General features: G+C 43.3%; 1 protein-coding gene across 2 annotated transcripts in view; it reads right to left on the bottom strand.

The window, feature by feature from the left end:
- Nucleotides 1-22907, bottom strand: part of LOC137320758 (protein WWC2-like) — a 215038-nt gene that overhangs the window by 121695 nt on the left and 70436 nt on the right. For both annotated transcript variants that reach the window (XM_067982539.1, XM_067982540.1), the window contains exon 2: nucleotides 956-1065. In XM_067982539.1, coding sequence (XP_067838640.1) covers nucleotides 956-1065 — 110 coding nt within the window. The remainder of the gene's footprint in view (nucleotides 1-955; nucleotides 1066-22907) is intronic.

The raw sequence follows: 22907 nt of genomic DNA, 5'->3' as shown, positions 1-22907 counted from the left end.
AACATCCCAAGCTGCTTCACAAAGTGGGGAGAGGACGGAGGGAGGAGGGGACCAAGTAATACCTGAAAGGAGGAAGGGATCAAGTGACAGCTGGAAGGAGGAGGGAATCAAGTGACAGCTGGAAGGAGATGGGGATCAAGTGATAGCTCAGAGAAAAGTCAGGGAGGTGACCAAGCTGTGGCCGGTGAAATTTGATAAGGCTTTTGAAAATGATGAAATGAATCAAGTTTAGGTTTCGGGAGAAAGGTCCAGAGCTCAAGGCTACCACTGATGGTGAAGCAGAGGGAAGGGGAGCAGAGAATTGGAAGAGGTGGAATGAGGTGAGAGGAGGCCATGGTGGAATTTGTAAATGGCAGCAAGGATTTTGAAATCAATATGGAGAGAATTGAGGAACCAGTTCATGTTGGTGAGGATATGGGTGATAGGTAAGCAGCACTTGGTCAAGGACAAAAGCAGATGGCGGCGGTTTGCGTGAGTTGGAGTTTGTGGAAAGTGGGCTCGTAAGACTGGCGATGAGAGCATTGGACAAGTGAAGCCTGGAGGTGATGAAGACGTGGATGACAGTTCCCACAGCCATTGGTGGTGAAGTAAGGATGGAGACAGGCAATGTTGAAAGTACTCAGTATATTTGTATAGATTTAAAAAGAAGTTTAATCACTAGAAACCTGAAAATTAAAACCAAAAACTGTTACAAATACAGCAACTCCATTAGCATCTGAATAGAGGAAAGATGGGTTAATAGTTCAGATGTAGATCCTTTATCAGAACCCACACTGACAGACCTGCAATGTATCTCCAGTGTTTTTCTATTTTTCTTACATTACACCATTGCACAGTGAATTTCATTGCAGTTAAATATCAATATCACCCCTTAACTTAGAGAATCAAACAGTTCATAGTGTTGCTGAGCGAGGCCCATGGGAAACATAACCTCAGCCTTTTGGGAAGCACTTACTGTTGATGTGGTCAATGTAGAAGATGCCAATCTGAGAATCATAGGCATCCTCCCAACCCAAAGGGAGCTCGTCCCCTACGCAATCTGCAAACGTCAGGGGTTTGGTAAATCTGAAACAAACACAAAAGGAAAACAATGATCAGTTTATTTTAATGGCACCCTTCATCAAACATCTCAGCTGCATGTTTAAAGTTCCTCAAGTCTTTCGCAATACTGTGCATCAACATTCTTTAATAGTCATTCCCCAGAACCGATCTTGAGCAATTTGGACTGTGCAAAGTCAGCATAGCTGGTGCCAATTTTTTTTGGAATTGAGAAACTGAACTGAATAGCCAAGGCCCAATGTGCAAGACACCATCAGGGCTAAAATGAATCAAAGTGATGAGGTAAATCAGGAAGTAGCAATCTGGTGATGCCAAGCTTGGATTTTAAAAGTCTTAAGATTGTCGAAGGAAGACTGAGGGAGATAAGGAGTTGCAGAATTTTGAGGTCCTGGGACAAACTGAGGTGCAATAGGATAAATCTTGATTTGAACACAATGGGGATGTAGGAAGGAGGAAGACTGTGTGGGAAAGTGCAGTTGGAGCTTAGAAGGAACAAGAGAGGAATATTGACCACAGCAGCATGGATAAAAAATAGAAAGTGAAGTGGCAGAAAGAGAGAGGTGAGAGAGGAATCACCTGTCGGATGACAAGCTCTTTCTTGTATCACATCCAGGAGTGTGAGAGAGGTGGTAGAAGAGCCTCCCAAATGTGGCAGCAGTATTCAAGTGTTCAACGGACTTAAATGTGCTGATGATTCGCTCAACATTAAAAACTTCTACTACAGAGCTTTCAATCAGCCTGTCCCACTGCTATCTGCATTTAACAGCAGTTGGTTTTATTATATTCACCGATTAACTTAATCCGTTGCTCTGCGGTAGTTAACAGTAACGCAGCGCAAATGGTGCATTCCCGTAACGTGGTATAAATTCATGTTTTCCCATCATGCTGCGCCAGAGATCAGCTGTTTAAATATAACGATGCCAATGTGTTGCTTTGACTGCACTTTCATGCAGTTGCCGCCTTTTACCGAATCCAAAACCATGCAGGTGAGACAATAGGTGGAACAGAGCTTGAATGCTACTGTTTGCTTTGCCATTCCTGATGAAAACCTTAATAACTAATGTTTCAACATTAATAAGAGACAAAAGGGAAAAGGGGGAGCTCTAGTTTAACAAACAATAGAACTTTGGCACCCCCTCTACGCTTTTGAAATTTCTGGATACCCCCCATTCATAAAAGTGAACTATCCAGTTCCAAACTGGACAGGTAGCAACACTACTTTTGTACTAATCTACAGCAATATCTGAGCCCCCTCTTAGCTGAATCCACAGAAAGTATGAATAAAAGAATAGTGGAAGTTAGTGGCATTAGTTAATGTAGGCTAAACACTGCTGTCCAGAAAAGCAAATTTGTAACAATTTTAAAAATATGCAAAATAGCATTGGGGACACAAAGAGTATCATTACTCCTTTGAATAGATCCTTCACTTAACACAACATACAAAAAACCCATCATCTTTGGCAGGACATAGTACACTGGAGCCAGACTGTATGACAAGACTCCAGGACTTCGGTTTGCAGACAAGACTCCCTATGCGATCACTTTCCCAAACTTGCTCAGAGTGCTGAAGGAGGGAACAAAGCGGAAGCCAGGTGATTCTCCAGGTGAAGGAAGGGAAAACCCAGAGTCAGCCTGGGCTGCTTCCTGCCCCTCTCAGCAGCCACTAACAGAGCAACCTTGACAGAGCCTGTTCATCTCGTGACATACAGATAGCAGGGGAAAACAAAAAGATGGTACAATAAAAAAAAATTTTTTTTTTAAAAAACCTTACCAAAACAAAGCATAGGCTAGAAATTACTGTTGGAGATATTAATTGATGAATGCTTAACACATTCGTATGACATTCCTCTGCCTGCTAGTTTAACAGAGGTGATAACCCATTCAGATAGCGGACAGGAATTTCATGTGCACATGTTAAGTGTTACCACCAACCAACAGTAATTTTTAGGAAGGATATATTGGCCTCGGAGGGAGTGCAGCGCAGATTCACCAGAATGATACTTGGGCTAAAAGGGTTAATTATGAGGTCAGGGTGCAAAGCTTAGACTTGTATTCCCTTGAATATAGAAGATTAAGTAGTGATCTAATTGAGGTGTTCAAGATGATTAAAGGATTTGATAGGGCAGATTGAGAGAAACTATTTCCTCTGGTAGGAGAGTCCAAGACATGGGGGCATAACCTTAAAATTAGAGCTAGGCCGGTCAGGGGGTGATGTCAGAAAGCACTTCTTCACAAAAAGTGGAGTGGAAATCTGAAACTCTCTCCTTCAAAAAGCTGTTGAGGCTGGGGGTCAATTGAAAATTTCAAAATTGAGATTGATAGATTTTTGTTAAGCAAGGGTATTAAGGGTTACGGAACCAAGGCGGAGTTAAGATACAGATCAGCCATGGTCTAATTGAATGGCGGAACAGGCTCAATGGGTGAATGGCCTACTCCTGTTCCTAGCCTTATAATTCTTAACAGAATTAAAATGCAGTTACATTTATATAGGAAACAAACTCAATTTTGTTGCATGACACAAGGCATAAGGTAACCCCATAACCTGCAATATATTGAAAAATTGTGAAACATAAAGAGAATGTAATATCACTGTAGTAAGATATCCCCCCCCACTTGCAATTATAAATTAGTTATTCTGGCAAGAAGCTGGGTCATGATGGCCTAACCACTCATCTTATGTAAAATGACAGACTTGATCTCATGGCTCCCAGGTGCTACATAGATTCATGTATGCATAGGAAAACCATGCTTGATGTTCGGTGCAGAGACATTCCCTCCCTCAGTCACTCTGTATCAGTCCTCTCTTGGCAGACGTGAGATCCTTAACTCAGGAGCAACAGAAGGGTGAGTTAGAGTTAACTGTGAATAACAGCTAGTGATGAAGAAAACTCCTTTCATTATCTAGCAAAATAGCACCACAACTACTGCCATGTTTCCACATTTGGCTTTTTCTGACTGTCCTTAGGAAAATATACAGGGAGATGAATAAAGCTACAGTATACGAAAATAAACAGTAACAATTCGGTAAAAGACCATTTTAAGCCCTCTCATCTAAAGAGTTCCACTAAATATAGCCACAACAGCAGACATCTAACGATGCAATGTGGGAGTCGTTAATGTCGGTATTGAGCCACACAGATCAAAAAGGACCCAGATTTACTCCCTGGTCGATGCTGAGTTAGGTATTCCCTGCTGAGATGGCAGTGGGGGTGCAGTAATTGACCTCAGCCTTCATGGACTAGGAAGGGGAAAAAAATCAGCCAGAGTTTTCACATACATACATACATACACACACACACTGGGTAAAGGCAGATACAGGCAATTACAAGTCCATTCATTTAACATCAATAATGGGTAAAATAACTGAATTTATTCTAAGAGATAGGGCGGGAGGAGTAATTGTAAAGCAAGGACCTAACAAGAAACAACCAGCATGGATACAAATGGCTTTTTAAACCTCATCTTCTCTGAAGATGTTAAGGATAAAGTAGATAGTGGAACTCCCTATGATATCATTTATTTAGGCCTTCAGAAAGCATTTATGATTCCACATGAAAGATTTCTGTTGAAATGAAAGCTACATGAATCCTGCATAGAAGATTGGATGAGAAAATCATTCAAAAAAATCAGCATCGTTCCCTCTCATTCTCCAGCAAAAGAGGGGAGGTAAGAGAGAGACTGGTGGTCATTATAGAATCATAGAAAGGTTACAGTAGGGAAGGAGACCATTTGGCCCATCGAGTCCATGCCAGCATTATGCAAGAGCAATCCAGCTAGTCCCACTCCCCCACCCTTTCCCCGTAGCCCTGCAAATTTTTTCCTTTCAAGTACTTATCCAGTTCCCTTTGGAAAGCCACGATTGAATCTGCCTCCACCAGCCCCTCGGGCAGTGCATTCCAGATCCTAACCACTCGCTGTTTAAAAAAGTTTTTCCTCATGTCACCTTTGGTTCTTTTGCCAATCACCTTAAATCCATGTCCTCTGGTTCTTGACCCTTCTGCCAATGGGAACAGTTTCTCTCTATCTGTTCTGTCTAGACCCTTCATGATTTTAAATACCTCTATCAAATCTCCTCTCAACCTTCTCTGTATATCTCTGTATAAAAGGTCTGCTGGGTACAGCATTAATCCCATTTGGCTTGTATGGAGGATTGAGTGGTGATCTGATCGAGGTGTTTGAAATGTTAAAAGGATTTGATAGTTTCTCCATACCTACCCTATTTCCTCTGGTGGGGAAATCAAGAACAAGGGAACATAGTCTTAAAATTAGAACTAGGCCATTCAGGAGCGAAGTCAGGAAGCACTTTTTCACACAAAGGGTAGTAGAAATTTGGAACTCTCTCCCTCAAAAAGCTGTGGATGCTGGGACAATTGGAGCTTTCAAGACTAAGATCGATAAATTTTTGATGGGTAAGGGCATCAAGGGATAGGGATCAAAGGTGGGGTGCAGATCAGCCATGATCTAATTGAATGTTCCATTTGAATTGCTGAACAGCCAAGTGATACTGCAACAACTGGTAAGCAATGGTGAGTCTTTGCAGTTGTCTGTTTTTTCCCCCACATCCTAAGACATGTAACTTATTCTAACCACCACAGGTGTTTGAAAGATCCCAAATCCAGTGCTTGAAAAACTGAAATATCCCCCGCCAAGATTGGGGAGTTGAGACTGTCCCTGTATCTATACTGCAAGCAAAAGGGAACTATTGAAACTGCATGTTGGAGCATTTCTGAGAATGACCCTTGAGTAAGGCACTTTTAGTTATCAACAGAATACCAGTAAGAATGGTCTAAGTGACAACTAGAGTGTGAAATGAGAACCATTGCTCGCAATTCTGAAGCATCTTCAATTCCCAGAAAAGTCTGCTCCTCAATTTACTGTGACGAAGGCTGCATCTTTGCTTTACTAAGTTTCTTCAAAGTAATTTTTCCCCTAAATATTAAACCCAACAAATTGAGATGAGTTTGTCATAACAAACACTCGATAATCATAGAATCATAGAAGTTACAACATGGAAACAGGCCCTTCGGCCCAACATGTCCATGTCGCCCAGTTTATACCACTAAGCTAGTCCCAATTGCCTGCACTTGGCCCATATCCCTCGATACCCATCTTCCCCATGTAACTGTCCAAATGCTTTTTAAAAGACAAAATTGTACCCGCCTCTACTACTGCCTCTGGCAGCTCGTTCCAGACACTCACCACCCTTTGAGTGAAAAAATTGCCCCTCTGGATCCTTTTGTATCTCTCCCCTCTCACCTTAAATCTGTGCCCCCTCGTTATAGACTCCCCTACCTTTGGGAAAAGATTTTGACTATCGACCTTATCTATGCCCCTCATTATTTTATAGACTTCTATAAGATCACCCCTTAACCTCCTACTCTCCAGGGAATAAAGTCCCAGTCTGTCTAACCTCTCCCTGTAAGTCAAACCATCAAGTCCCGGTAGCATCCTAGTAAATCTTTTCTGCACTCTTTCTAGTTTAATAATATCCTTTCTATAATAGGGTGACCAGAACTGTACACAGTACTCCAAGTGTGGCCTCACCAATGCCCTGTACAACTTCAACAAGACATCCCAACTCCTGCATTCAATGTTCTGACCAATGAAACCAAGCATGCTGAATGCCTTCTTCACCACCCTATCCACCTGTGACTCCACTTTCAAGGAGCTATGAATCTGTACTCCTAGATCTCTTTGTTCTATAACTCTCCCCAACGCCCTACCATTAACGGAGTAGGTCCTGGCCCGATTCGATCTACCAAAATGCATCACCTCACATTTATCTAAATTAAACTCCATCTGCCATTCATCGGCCCACTGGCCCAATTTATCAAGATCCCGTTGCAATCCTAGATAACCTTCTTCACTGTCCACAATGCCACCAATCTTGGTGTCATCTGCAAACTTACTAACCATGCCTCCTAAATTCTCATCCAAATCATTAATATAAATAACAAATAACAGCGGACCCAGCACCGATCCCTGAGGCACACCGCTGGACACAGGCATCCAGTTTGAAAAACAACCCTCGACAACCACCCTCTGTCTTCTGTCGTCAAGCCAATTTTGTATCCAATTGGCTACCTCACCTTGGATCCCATGAGATTTAACCTTATGTAACAACCTACCATGCGGTACCTTGTCAAATGCTTTGCTGAAGTCCATGTAGACCACGTCTACTGCACAGCCCTCATCTATCTTCTTGGTTACCCCTTCAAAAAACTCAATCAAATTCGTGAGACATGATTTTCCTCTCACAAAACCATGCTGACTGTTCCTAATTAGTCCCTGCCTCTCCAAATGCCTGTAGATTCTGTCCCTCAGAATACCCTCTAACAACTTACCCACTACCGATGTCAGGCTCACCGGTCTGTAGTTCCCAGGCTTTTCCCTGCCGCCCTTCTTAAACAAAGGGACAACATTTGCTACCCTCCAATCTTCAGGCACCTCACCTGTAGCGGTGGATGATTCAAATATCTCTGCTAGGGGACCCGCAATTTCCTCCCTATCCTCCCATAACGTCCTGGGATACATTTCATCAGGTCCCGGAGATTTATCTACCTTGATGCGCGTTAAGACTTCCAGCATCTCCCTCTCTGTAATATGTACACTCCTCAAGACATCACTATTTATTTCCCCAAGTTCCCTAACATCCATGCCTTTCTCAACCGTAAATACCGATGTGAAATATTCATTCAGGATCTGACCCAACAATTTAATACATACAAGTGACAAACAAAAACCTTTGCTTGATAAGTCCACAGTTATGACTACTGTTTGAGGTAAAAGTAAACAAAATACAAATCAACTGCTAACTTAGGTTATATGCATGGATCCACATTCAGATGACGTTTCCTTTCTATTTGCATTGCTCACAAAGGCCCTTTACTCTGATGATATTACCCCTTTAAGATTAGAGTTGACATGTGTTTATGTAGGACAGGAAATATGAAGGAATGAAGCATGTATTTGAATTTTTCAACCACCTAATTTAATACTTTTCAGTTGTATAGTGTATGTGCACATCCTCAAAATCGATGTATTTTCACAAAGGCCACGGTCCTTTACAGAATCATAGAATAGAAGCGTAGAAACGTTACAGCATGGAAGGAGACCATTCGGCCCATTGAGTCCGCACCGGCTCTATGTAAAAGCAATTCAGCTAGTCCCACTCACCCGCCCTCTCCCCATAGCCCTATATTTTTTTTCCTTTCAAGTACTTATCCAGTTCCCTTTTGTAGGCCATGATTGAATCTGCCTCCACCACCCCCTCGGGCAGTGCATTCCAGATCCTAACCACTCGCTGTGTAAAAAAGTTTTTACCTCATGTCACCTTTGGTTCTTTTGCCAATCACCTTAAATCTATGACCTTTGGTTCTTGACCCTTCCGCCAATGGGAACAGTTACTCTCTATCCACTCTGTTTAGACGCCTCATGATTTTGAATACCTCAATCAAATCTCCTGGCAAATGTCTCTGTTCCAAGCACAACAACCCCAGCTTTTCCAGTCTATCCACATAACTAAAGTCCCTCATCCCTGGAATCATTCTAGTAAATCTCTTCTGCAACCTCTCTGAGGCCTTCACATCTTATAGGGAGAGGTTGGATAGACTGAGACTTTTTTCCCTGGAGAGTAGGAGGTTTAGGGGTGATCTTATAGAAGTCTATAAAATAATGAGGGGCATAGATAAGGTAGATAGTCAAAATCTTTTCCCAAAGGTAGGGGAGTCTATAACGAGGGGGCATAGATTTAAGGTGAGAGGGAAGAGATACAAAAGGGTCCAGAGGGGCAATTTTTTCACTCAAAGGGTGGTGAGTGTCTGGAACGAGCTGCCAGAGGCAGTAGTAGAGGCGGGTACAATTTTGTCTTTTAAAAAGTATTTGGACAGTTACATGGGTAAGATGGGTATAGAGGGATATGGGCCAAGTGCAGGCAATTGGGACTAGCTTAGTGGTATAAATTGGGCGACATGGACATGTTGGGCCGAAGGGCCTGTTTCCATGTTGTAAACTTCTATGATTCTATGAAGTGCGGTGCCCAGAACCGGACACAATACTCCAGTCATCCGGCATAACAACCACATACAGGATAATATGACCTACAACTGTAACATTATCTTCCTCCGAATAGTGAAAGATGCCTCATGGCATTGTCTACCTCAGAAATGAATGTCCCCGAAGAGGAAAGTAAATCCATTGTTCTTTTGAAATTTTCAAAGCTAGTGTTTAGGAATTGTCATTCACACCTGATGGGTGAAATTTCTCCTGTCCAGGATTTTAGTGAAAGTCAGTGTAAACTTTCACTATTTTGTACACCAACATTTTCAGTAAAGTTATCATCAGGAAGAATTTTTGTACATTCGTAATAGAATTACTATTACTTATTTAATTCCTGTGGCCTTAATATTAGTAATAGTAATAATAGTAAGGCTATCATTAAATTATTTTCTCTTGGTTGTAATTTTTTTTTAAATCCTCTTTTTTGGCCTTCTTCCTTTATTAAAAATAAAATCAAAATAAAACTCAACAACTCTTCCCTCATCTGAAGAGGCACCACTAATATAACTTAAACATAAGAGTCTCAGTGAAACTTATAATATTAAATCATAATTTACAGCTTCTAATGGCAGATGGGTCAGTATCCAGAGGACACAGATTTAAAGTGATTGATAAAAGAACCAGAGGCACCACGAGGAAACATTTTTTAACGCAGAGAGTTATGATGATCTGGAATGCACTGCTTGAAAGGGTGGTGGAAGCAGATTCAATAATAACTTTCAAAAGGGAATTGGTTAAATGCTTGAAGGGAAAACATTTACAGGGCTGTGGGGAAAGAACAGGGGAGTGGGACTAATTGTATAGCTCTTTCAAAGGGCTGGCACAGGCACGATGGGCCGAATGGCCTCCTTCTGTGCTGTAACATACTATGATAATATTATTCAAATAGATGTGTCCCTTTAATACCACCAAATATAATTGTTTCTAAGTAAACATAGCCTCAGGTCAATCAGAGATTAATTATTTGTGAGAGAACGGTGCAGGATGAGGTCAGTGAGGTTTATTTGCTATTCAGGCTGCAAGTTAGAATCCAGGATGAAATGCCTGGTTTTGTTTCTCATTATTTTAAGTGTGGTTGCTAAGGATGTTTTTTTTAAATCATAGACTACAGGTATTCTGACTCGTATTTTCAGTTGGTGGAGGAGTTTCTTTGTGCATTCAAAACGACTGGCTTTCTTTCTCTTTTTTTAAAGACTGCTGTTAAAAATCCTGCATGTGAGGCAATCAGCTGCAAGAAATTTGCCTATAATTAAGTATAACAGGAAAGTGATGCAGGGAGTGTGACATAATGTACAGAAAATGTACAGACACCTTCTATTTTTATATTACTAGCGATCTCCTATGGTGGTGCTCAAGATAAGTTGGATGATACACTGCTGAGAACCAATGCATGACATGTAACATAAGCTATTCAACTGTGGAGGGACAGGGCATCACAGTCAAGCCTGATCATATATTCACCTATGTGCACACACATGTGCCTTCTAAGTTACTGGATAGCAAACAGGAGCAGGAACCATGGCTGATATTTCCCCCTCCCCAGGGGGACATCAAAATCAATTGTGGCATTGCCTGTTACCTCCGTAGCTGATATCAGTGAACTCAGCAGAGAGCAGGAATTAAACCTAGGGCCTTTCCGGTCTGTATGAGTCTGTATTACAGCACTGAGCATCTGGGTAAGCCTGAAGCTTCAGTTTTCTCAAACAGGCGCAGAACATTTTCCAGAGTAGAACCTGTGCCAGATTCCCTACAGCATAAATTTGTCAATGTAAGTCAAGCATCCATCTGTTGATGTGACACAGCAGATTCCCACTACTTTTAGACTTAACAGAGCTCTGAGTTGAAGAACGCTACAGAAGTACGTGATTGATTTTCAAATGCCAGGTTTCAAAATGATTCTTCTCAATAGAAAGCAGGCCATGGACATCTACGGGTATAACACGTAATTATCTTTACATTGTAACTCTTAAAATTATGTTTTGGGAAATCCAGGTGCCTTGTAATCAACTGCTGGATTGTAGGACGTTACTGTTTCAGAAATATTTACTGACAATACCTTTCAGGCACACGTAGCAAGAGGGATGAGCTAAGCTGTTACTGTAGAGTGAGTATGCTGTAACCCAGGGACTAAGAATCATAGAAAATTTATGAGCTGGTGGGCGACTTGTACACAATCAAAGAGCAAGAATGTGTTAGATAGGACAGAGCTGCCAAATGGCCATTCACACAAAGAAAACCTGTACAAATAAAGTACACTTTTACAAAGCAGAAAGGTAATTACAATTGGAATCATAGAATGAATACAGCACAGAAGGAGCCCATTCGGTCCATCAAGCCCTTGCCGACTCTTTGTAAGAGCAATCCAGTTAGTCCCATTCCCCCGCTCTTTCCCCGTAGCCCTGCAAATTTTTTCCCTTCAAGCATTTATCCAATTCATTTTTGAAAGCCACGATTGAATCTGCTTCCACCACCCTTTCAGGCAGCGCATTTCAGATCATAACCCCTTTCTGTGTAAAAAAGTTTTTCCTCATGTCACCTTTGGTTCTTTTGCCAATCACCTTAAATCTACGTCCTCTGGTTCTCGACCTTCCTGCCAATAGGAACATTTTCTCTTTATTTGCTTTATCTAAACCCTTCGTGATTTTGAACACTTCTATCAAATCTCCTCTTTACCTTCTCTGCTCTAAGGAGAACAACCCCAGCTTCTCCAGTCTATCCACGTAACTGAAGTCCCTCAAACCTGGACTGATTCTGAAACACTGTTGGAAAAAATATGACATACCCCTCTCCCGCCTATTTTATTATATTTACTTATTTATTATTTTAGCTAGTTGAAATTGCTTATGAGGTAAATGAAATTGGGTTTTTAGTAACAAAAAAAATCGAATTCGTTTTTTGAGATTCTAGATTTCAAATTTTGTAGTTCCATTTGTATATAAATCAGCTCCACCTTCTACTTTTACTAAGCAGGCACTAGAATGTGGAAAAAAAATTAAATAAGAATAACAGTGTTACATAGACCAAGAAAATCCCAGGTCATCCTTTGTCTCCGCTGACTTAGTTGGTCTCAGCAGCTACAATTGTCCATAGTGTGTTGGTTCGGGCAGAGAAAATCAGCCAGGGTTCCTGCTCCTGATCACTATCTAACCAATTGCCCTGCTAGAAGTGCATGTGCGTGAATAACATGTGAGTACAGGTTTGGATTCAATTCCATCCCTCCCTCTCCCCCTCTCCCCTCTACTCTAGTAGCCGGCTCACACATGAAAAATAGTCACTTGAGCAAAGTACTGAAGGGCTGGAACCCATGGAACTGTACCAGAACAAGGAGCAGCACCCTCAGGAGAAAACCAGTGAGAAAAACAAAAAGTATTAATTTGTGGTACAGTATTAAAAAAAAAGTTCTTTCCTTGAGGAAAAGATCTTCAAGATGTGATGCACCTTCTACCATCTCTTCATTCCTCACCTTGGCTCTGTCTTTTGTCTAGTTCTTATTCCATGTACATATATTATCCTGGCCCCATCTTGAACTGTCTCATTCAGAAATCAATGCACAGAATGCTATTATTCGAATTCCATCTCACATCTGCAATTGCTTTAATGGGAAATCTTTCCTATTGATTCAATGGACAGGTGATCATGAATGATGCCACTTGCTTGATAATTTCAGGGTTAAGAATGGTCCTTAGGAGTAAAAGCAAACAGCGTAAAGCCACGACTGTATTGGTGCACATGCATGGCTCTGCCTAGGATTACATTTTCCCCTTTCTTGAAATGTTTATTGTTTTGGTAAAGGATTATGGTGAAGCTAGATAAGTACATGAAGGAGAAAGGAATGGAAAGATATTCAAATAGAGTTTCAATGAAGTAGGGTGGGAGGAGGCTTGTGTGGAACACAAACATCGGCATAGACCAGTTGGGCCGAATGGCCTGTTTCTACGCTGTAAAGTCTATGTAATTCAAAGGGGTTTCCCAGTTACTTAAACAAAATCCACTCAGTTTGCCTAGAAGTCCACCTTTAAGTTTTCAGGCAGGCCATGTTTCTGGAAGAGCCAGCATTAGTCCACACTGAAAGCCCTCATCGACAGTCTGCCATTTGAGCCACTTGGGTTAACTTCATTCTGGTACAAACTTTTTGCAATTTTTCTTTTCAGTCTTTAATGTTTAACATCTTTTGGGGAACAAGTGCTTTGAAAACATCCTCACCAGATAACAGCATCCATGGAAACAATAAAATTGTATCATGAAGCTTTTTTATAAATAAGCATAAAATGTAGGACTTCCATCCACAAGGAACTGTCCCCTCTGGCTTTCCTTTCATAATTTCACTTAGAACCCCCCACCCCCCACCATCATCACTAGAAAACCCCATTGAAGTGGGGAATCTGCCACGTCAAAACCAACAGGGATGACCCTGGGACTTATCACTTCAAGACATAGTGCATTAGCATTATTAGTGTACTCCCTTGTTTTCCTTCCTGCCCTTTGTTTTTTTTTAAAGAGGATTTTTCAAATTTTAAATAGGAATTTAATCTTACGGAGAAAAAAGCTTAAAGGGACACCAATGCTCAAACACAAAGCTGTTTTTACCCAGTAACTCTGACAGTAACTGCACCATCGTTTTCCCTTTACTTCTATCCCTTCAAATCACTTCTGTGCAGCGAGGTTTCTCCTTGACTGTGCCTTGCTCCTAAGAGGATTGTTGTTTGCTTCTGCATTCCTGCCGAACTGGAATCTGCACTTGGTTATAAATATCTACAATAAATGTTAAAAATTAGACATGTGGAATGTCAGGAATGTCCGATGGCCCTACTCAACACAGCAACCCTTCATCAGCCATAAATAAAATAACATGCCCTTTGATCTCCTGAGGTGCCACAGTCTCCCACCAATTAGAGTGTTTCATTGCAGTACATGTTTAGTACCCTGAACCATTAAGAAATAATTCATAAAGTCATGCCACAGCGATTCTTGCTTTGTTGCATATTAGACCAGGGAGGTTAATGAATAACTAGATAAAGCCTTTTGACACAGTTCATGTAACAGTGATTTCTAGTAATCTGGTAAACCTAACAAATGCAGAAAAGTCTTAGTTTATAATATGAGCACCACTAAGGCAAAGGGAATGGAGAATAAAAGGCACTTTCCCTGGGGAGCACCACAGTATTTGTTTAACCTAAGGACTATAAATTTAAAATGTTGGGTTATGTTTAAAGAAAAGCTTTACTTTATACTCCTTTGTAGGGTCCTTCTATTCTCCTCTGGATCATGGTGGGGGAGGTCGGTAGTTGCGGGGAACGGGGGTAAAGGGGAGGAAGCTGTGAGGAAAAGCACCAGCTCAAAGCTTAATCTTATGACATTGCGCATTGCTAGTCCCGAGATCTATACCGGTATAAAGACCATAAGACCATAAAAGATAGCAGCAGGAGTAGGCCATTCGGCCCCTCGAGCCTGCTCTGCCATTCAATGAGATCATGGCTGATCTGATTTTTACCTCAACTCCACTTTCCTGCCTTTTCCCCATATCCTTTGACTCCTTTGCTGATCAAAAATTTGTCTAACTCAGCCTTGAATGTATTCAATGACTCAGCTTTTTGGGGTAAAGAATTCCAAAGAATCACGACCCTCTGGGAGAAGAAATTCCTCCTAATTTCCATCTTAAACGGGTGACCCCTTATTCTGAGACTATGCCCCCTAGTTTTAGATTCCCCCATGAGGGGTAACATCCTCTCAGCATCTACCCTATCGAGTCCCCTCAGAATCATATATGTTTCAATAAGATCGCCTCTCATTTTTCTAAACTCCAATGAGTATAGACCAACCTGTTCAATCTTCCCCCATAAGACAACCCTTCCATACCCGGAATCAACCTGGTGAACCTTCTCTGAACTGCCTCCAATGCAAGTATATCCTTCCTAAAATAAGTCACCCAGAATCTATTTCGATTTAATGGTGTAGGATCTGAAGTAATAATAAATATGTGATATAAGTCTGCAGTATTCCCTATTACGGAAGATTGCCTGTTTTCAAAAGAAAATGTATTTCCTGCTAGGTTGCTGCTGAGAAGAGCTTGCTGCTGTAGTGTGAGGCTGTATCCCATCAGGTCCGACATACTATCACCATTCCTACTCTTTCACTTGCCTCATGCTTCCTCTACCCATGATGATATATTTTTAATGAAGTATGTAGTGTCATAAAGAATGGAGAAACAGAGCACCAGGGACTCCTGAGAAATCAGATGCAGACTAACAACATTTTTTTTTAAACACAGCTCTGAAATTTACTGGGGAATCTTTGATGTGATAAGAAATCATCAGTTATGTACGTAATCAGAAACCTGGATTATCACTGAGAGAGAGTTTGCAGCCCAAACCGCTCCAGCAACTTAATTTCCTGCTCACCAGAGACAGCAGGAGGCCACGATGATTTTAAACGGGACGCCGGAATGGATAGGAAGAAGGTGCAGAGCGGCTGCGGGCAGGGGAAGATTGGGCAGCCCTTGGCCGCCTGCTGGCTTCCAGGTAAGTTGCAGGGAGGAGGTTTGGGAGGGTATCGTGGGAGGGAAGGTGGAGGGGAGACGAGTTAGGAGAGGCTGTGATTTTCCTTGTGGGGCCTCACTAAGGAAATTCTTTGACTTACCTGGAGGGCCTGCTCGTCCTTCCCACCAGCTGCCTGATGGGCCAGCCCTGACAACTTCCCCACTCAGGCCCCGGTTAAAATGCCATCAGGCTCCTATTGATGTAATAGGACACTAGTTTGCATAAATTCATGAGGCTCTTGCCTGCTTCTCATTCACCTGCAGGTTAACATCAGTGACTGCAGGAGAGGCTCGAGTTCTGAGCAGGTAAATAACCTGCTCACTTTTAATTGCTCACCCACCTGGTGTCCGCCAGGCAGATAGGGTTAAAATCAACGCTCTGCTTAAAAGGCTTGGGTTTGTGTGGGGCGAATGCCCGTTTGCCTTTTTCATTAATATATTCTTAATTTCTCATATGTATTAAAAATGCTTTTAAAATCTCATTCATCAACGTCCTATTACCAAAACCCCTGGATTAAAGACTGCTTCTTCCATGAGATGGCAGTTGTTACATCAACCAGACTTATCCATTGACATTCCAGCATGGAAGAAAGTCATTCAGCCCATCGGGCCCATGCTGGCTTTTTGCTGGAGGAAACCAAAACCAATCTCAATGCCCCCACACTCTCCCCGTAGCCCTGAAACTTCCTCTGCTTCAAATGTTTATTCAGCCTTGCTCTAAAACATCACTGCCTTGACCAATCTCTTCGTAAACCATTCCATTCTTTAACAACTCACTGACTCCCTAACCAGAGGAAACTTTCCCTATTCACCCTTCATAATCTTAATAACCTCAGTTAAATCTGCTCTTAACCTCCTCTACTCCAGTGGAAATAGTCCCATTACTTGAAGTCTCTCCTCGTTGTAGTTTCTCATCCCTGGTATAATCTTGGTGAATCTATATGTTCTCTGTGGTTCTAATGGCCTTTCTATATAGAGGCTCCCAAAACGGCATTCAGTACTCTACTCATGGTCAAATAGCACCATGCTGTGCCCTGTGAGCCAAAGGTTGTCAGTGCCCTGGTGGCAAAACCAGAGACAGGAAGCATTGAGTAATCAGCTGTATGTCTTTATGTTATCAATTAACAGGGCAAAGATCCACTGATAGTACCTATGTGTGCAGTAGAATCTCGTTGAGCTAAACTCTGAAATACCTGAGGGCGATGACTTGGAGTAGCGCACAAGTTTTCATCAAACACTATTGCGATGAACAAATGTGCTCGTTGGAGGACCAGTGTTTTCTTCCACTCTGGATGCCAGTCAGACAAGATCCCGCTTCCTCCTGATGAGACAGCATTACTAGATGTATGGTAATCGAGTCCATTTTAACGGTGGGGGGGGGGGGCAGCTTTCAGGCAGGCAAGTGCGGGGCTAGTGCAAAACACACTTGCTGCCCTAAGGTTCAGGGTATTTTAACTTTTGGGTCTCATTTAAATGCTGTTGGTCCCCCTTCCCACCCAAAATGCAGGTTAAGTGGCAGGGAGGGGGTTTCGGGAGGGTATCTCAGGAGGGAAGGGAGTGGCAAGTCCAGGGCAAGGGAGGCTGCAACTTTTCTGGAGCACTACTGCTCCTCCTGGCCCCACAAAGGAATGTTTTTCCTTTACCTAGAGGGCCTCTTTTTCCTTCCCACCAGTTGCCGACCTGCTTCAGCCTGGCTTGCCCGCTCAGGCCCCAGTTAAGATGCCATCAGTCTTGGCGGGCTCCTCCTCCGCCACCAAGATAAGTGGAATTAAAATCACCGATTGGCGGGAATGGAGCAGGAAATAGAACCACTCCATTTTAGATGCTTGTCCACTCTGTTCCCGCCAAGCGGAACGGTGATGGGGGAGTTAAAATTCCCTCCAATATGTGGAGTCCAACATCACATAAAAAAATCTGGATTAACGACCTTTAGATATATTGGACATTGCTCTTTGAATGATTGTTGAACTCCAAATACCATAAATCACCCCCTCTACCAACAGCCTGGGTTATTACTGCGGTGGAAGGGGGGGGGGGTGGGAGAGAGAGGGGAGGGGGGGCAGGGGTGGAGGGCTAACCATTTTCAACTGGTGTGAGCAGATTTAGTGAGGATTCCAGAAAATATTTGACTCAAGTCACAAGCATGTTGCTGCTTAAGGAACGCTGCCAAGTCCACACGCTGTGCCTCTTGTTCTGACTCGCTGGTGGCCCCTTCCTTTGTTGCTGCTCCATTTCCTCCTCATTCTCCACCTCAGGAAGAACTGGCGGAATCCATTTTTTTTTTGGACCTCCAGGATGGCACTGTGTCAACAGCGCAAGATATTGTAATTTCTGGACACTCCTCAGGAATACCTCAATACATACTTTAATGAAGCTTATGTCGTGGAACATTGCAAACATCTTGCATCCTGGCATAGATCCAGTGTAAAACTCAGCGCTGGTGCAGACCTGTGCAGGGATGAAATTCCAGCCTTTCCCCCTCCCTCTACACCATGCCTGTAACAGTGGCACAAGGAAGCACAATTTCAGGCCCTTTATTCCTTTTAAAGTTGTGCAGGACAAGGAATTCCACCTCACAACCTGTGAGCTCCTAATGGCAAGTATGTTGTCAGGCCGTGGCTCGGTGGGTAGCACTCTCGCCTCTGAGCCAGATGGTTATGGGTTCAAATTCCGCTCCTGAGGCTTGAACGCAAAATCTTGGCGTGGGTGGAAAATTGGTGGATGCCTGTTATACACCCTGCCCGATTTACCTTCCTGTTGAAAATCATCCCTCCCACCCCCCCAAGTCTTGGAATTCCAAGTTGGGTGAGGGGAGTGCTCCTGGTTGCTTTGCAGTGACCCTTTGCTGAAAGTGTACACGTATCAACGTTGGGTGAGGACAGGGTCAGCCTCAGTTGTGATGGTCCTCACTGCTGAATACCCTGATTCACTATCCAGGTACATAATTCAATGGCAAATGTGAGAGAGGTTTTGGAGGTTTGCTTTATGAGCAAAGTGATAAGGGAGAAAATCAGAGGGAAAAAGCAGGAGAAAAAGGGCAAGAGCAATTCATTTTCCTCCATTCCATTTGTCAGTTTGCCATTCTGGTATTCCAGTATTTTGGTTGAGAATTACCGAGTCCCTGAATTGGCTTGTTTGTTCAGCTCCCTACCCAGTGAGAGCGTTTGACCTCCCAAATGAAGTCAAGAACTCATGATAGAAAGCTGCATTGTACCACTCCATCACGTATCATACTGAAGTACTTATGCTCTGTACCACAATGGCGCTCAACTTGGGAAAATATTTTCCTTCATTTCTACCTGCCCCTCAGAAAAAAAATCTTTTTCAGCCACCAGAGCTTTCAAAGGAGTCATTAACCTCACGACATTTTTTAATTGGTCAGCAAGGACGGATATTGAATAAGCTTTAAAACACACGTGCAAAGCACAGCATGTGCACTAAACTGCCAAATAGTTAATTTAGCGTGCGTTCGAATTAAGAACCATACTGTATGAAGACAGAGCACGTGAACAGTGCAAATTCCTTAGCAGTTCACTGCGTTTAACCAAAGGCTGAACCTTTCATACAAAGTTTCTTCTGACTGACAAGCTCCTGACCCTTCCATTCCATTACTCTAATGCTTTGCTGTCATGTGTGCTTGGATGCTGTTATTAATCACGAAAGGAATTCAGGAGGTGGGGTGTTCAGGAGCTCTCTCCTGATTCACAGCGCCAATACTAACAGCCTGGCTCACCAAACCAGCTCACTCTTTGACTAGTAAAGCTGTTAGAACTGTAATTAGCGTTCATATATTTCCCAGCTAAACATTTCAAATATAGAACATAGAACAAAAGTATTGCATGCTGAAATAAGAACAGGGAATGCTGGAAATACATAGTATGTCAGTCAGAAAGGGAAGGATAGGTAAATGTTTCTGATAGGACCCTTCATAATTCATTACTGCCTGCTGCTCCATTTATAGGGAGTTTTCAAAATGGCGGATGCGAAATTGTAATTCAGTTTTTGGCTACATTTCAGTCCGGCTGTTCTCCCCACAGTGAATTTTTTTCCTCTTCACTAAGGCATCGGGAGAAGCCATTGTAGTGCTTCCCCGAAGGGAAGGAGGGAAAACCAGTGGGGGGAATGATGCAAGTTCACTACTGTTCATAGTCAGGACGCAAATGTGACCTTGTACCAGGCCCACCCTCACTGAAACTGTCTCACCATTTCAAACTTGTCTAATTTACACATCAGAATCTGAATTCCACACTAAAGTAGCAAAATCATTTAAGTATTATTACTAGCCTGCAACCTGTAAAAACAGAGACTGGATTTACTGTAGATACACTGTAGATTGTGTCTGACTAAAACCCTGAGTCCAGCTAACATCCCAGAATCTCGATGTTATGCGAAATGTAGAATCAGGGCTTAATGACCGACACAGATCAGCCTGTATTTGTCCCGGAATGAGTCAGGTCAGTCAGCGACCTGACTATAAATATATGTGGATATATAGACAGACACAATTTTAGCTTGAAGTTGCAGTGGTTCGACATTACATAAGGGGGGGGGCATTAATTTCTTTAAAGCAGTGCTCACAGACAGGCATTTTTTTTCACCTAGAACATCTTACCAAAGGAGTGGGGGGATTAATTTGACACACACACACACACACACACACAATAGAAAAGAAAATCAGGCATGGTGTAACAGGGGCTTCCAATCTGCTATGAGCCTGTTTCGTGCTACTTGCAAAGACCAATTTCACCCCTTAATCTCATTTTTTATGTATTTATTTTATTTTCCAGTCTAGTGATAACACAGGGAAGTTAGTCTATACTGCCAGCATAAAACACCAGTGGTCTTCAAACTTTACCCCTGCAATTTAGACACTGCCGGGAACCTCTTGTCCGAAAGACAATGTCAGCAACCCAAAGGGAAAGGGCAGATAATGCTTATTACTATACCGTAACAGAAATAAGGGCCGCTTTTCCTGACCCTTGCCCCTGGGAAGTGGCTAATTGCTTGGGCACAAAGGTCAGGAAAAAGGGGCAGAGGCTTGTTTCGCTGGGTTACATTGTCCCAGGATGACTTTTTCATTGTTTCCGGGTCTCCCATGGAGTTGAAGCTGGGCCTGCATCTGTAGTTGGCACCCAGTGAAACATAGTACTATGGCCTCCTCATCTCCCCCCCCAACCTGAACCCCCATCGACCAGAGGGGCTGCAGGCCTGAGAGGCCCGAAGCTGCTCTTAAATTTCCTGCACCTTTTGCTGGCACTAGACTCACCCAAGCATGGGTTTGCATCAGAGGTGCCCCCGGACCAGGAAATAGTGGCACTTCTGGTCCTGGATGGGCATGGAACACATGCACACTTCACTTGTGATGTTTCTAACCAGTACTGAGACAGAGGCGGCTGGACAAATTGGCCCAATAATGTCCTAGTGAAATAGAATTTGTATTTGTACGGTGTCTTATCAAGCGCTCAGGACATCCCAGTGTGCTTCACAATTAATGAATTACTTTTGAAGTGCAGTCTCTTGTGGTTACGCAAGTCAGCAAATACAGAAAAGTACAGAAATCTGACATAGAAATCTGTTGACCTCACATACCTCATGGGGGGACATTTAACGCCCAAGAATGGGTGGGCTAGGAGTGACATTTAACGCCCAAGAATGGGTGGGCTAGGAGTGAGTGGGTGGTTAAAAGCATTGATTTTTCCAGCGCGACCGCAACCCGACTCCAACGTGCCCACTTCTGGGTTTAACGGAGGTTCATCTGGACGCGTGCGAGTAACATACTCGCCGCAGTCGGGACCCTAATTAGTGCAGGTGGGCGGGTAGTTATCAGAGCAATTAACGTCCTTATGAGACGTTAATTGAGAAATTAAATTGATTTTAAGAAACCTTCAAATTTAACACCTCCAGCGCGGGTTTCCCGGTGCTCGTGAATCTCGCCAGTGAACCAGAGACAAGAAGGGCCGGATTACGAAGATGGTACCTTTATCGCACTGCTTGTGGGCTACGAGGTACAGGAATGTTTCCCTGCGGCTCACCAAGCTCAACCTTTTAAATACCCCGCGACCGGCCGACCACACCCCACATCCGACTTCCCCCACTCCCCCTGCCCCCCCCATCCAAACCCCGAAGACTCTGATCTCTCCCCTACATCTCCCCATCCAAACTCCCCCCGGCTGCTTTCCCGCCCGACAGGCAGCCAGCCTGTCAATCTCGCTGGCTGCTGGCCAGAAACCTGTTAAAAAATCTTAAAGACGTACTGACGCCAAAATTGTCACCATGTGCGGAAAATCCGTACTTCTGGGTTTTCCGTCCAGAAATGATCCCCCTCCTCCACATGCACCCCGCACCCCTCCCCCCACCGCGCTCTCTTCCCGGCTCAGAGTTAATACCCAGGCCCTAATGTCTGGATGCCCCAAGTATGAAAATCCATGGTATAGACAGAGGGAAGACAGTTATGTTTGTTTACAATTGCTCTGCAATGCAGGTGTTTTAAGGTAACTCAAGTATTGTTGCCATGGTCCAGTAGCACAGCATGTTGGTGTGGCAAAGCACTACACCAGAAAATAAAAGATGTGGCTTTGTGCAAATGGCTCCAAACATGGTCGGGTTGATTTTGAGTGCCTTCGCCTGGTGTTAAGGGGCAGTAATGGCCTCAAAGTGGGGTTCCCTTAACACCAGCGGAGCGGCTGGCTCCATTTTAAAAGGGGGCCAACCGCCGGGTGTCCAAAGCTCCCACCTGATTTAGGCGAGAGGCCCCTTTTAAGATAGAATTCGGGGTCCTACGACATAAATAGAACCCCGATTGCCATTTTAGGTGGGAACGGTCAGAGCCGGCGCAGTGCAGCATTCGACCAGTTCCACGGGCGATGGGGAAGAAGAGGCCCAGCAAAGGTAAGTGTTCAATTATCTTTGCAGGCCCCGGAGGAGCAGGAGTGCACCTCCAGGTTCCACAAAAATAATCGGGGCCGCTGTCACCCCCGGGACCCCTTACCCTCCGCGATCGCAGTCCCTCCCCCGCAACTTATCTTGCTGGTGGCAGCTCCGGCCCGATTTTCAGGCTTCAATCTGGCCTCAGGCTCTGGCGGAAGTCGGCATCAAACGCAAAGGGGGGGGGGGAGATTCAAATTCAGATTCGCTTGATCGAAATTTGTAAAATGAAATGGAGAAAGGCTTCCAGTTAATAAATTCTGATTTAAAAAGTTAATTTTTTTCCCTTACTTGCTGGAGATGTCGACATAGGAAATCCAAGTACAACCTG

Source organism: Heptranchias perlo, chromosome 4 (genome assembly GCF_035084215.1).
Source record: "Heptranchias perlo isolate sHepPer1 chromosome 4, sHepPer1.hap1, whole genome shotgun sequence".
NCBI classification, from domain to species: domain Eukaryota; kingdom Metazoa; phylum Chordata; class Chondrichthyes; order Hexanchiformes; family Hexanchidae; genus Heptranchias; species Heptranchias perlo.
This window is presented reverse-complemented; position numbering and strand designations above follow the sequence as displayed.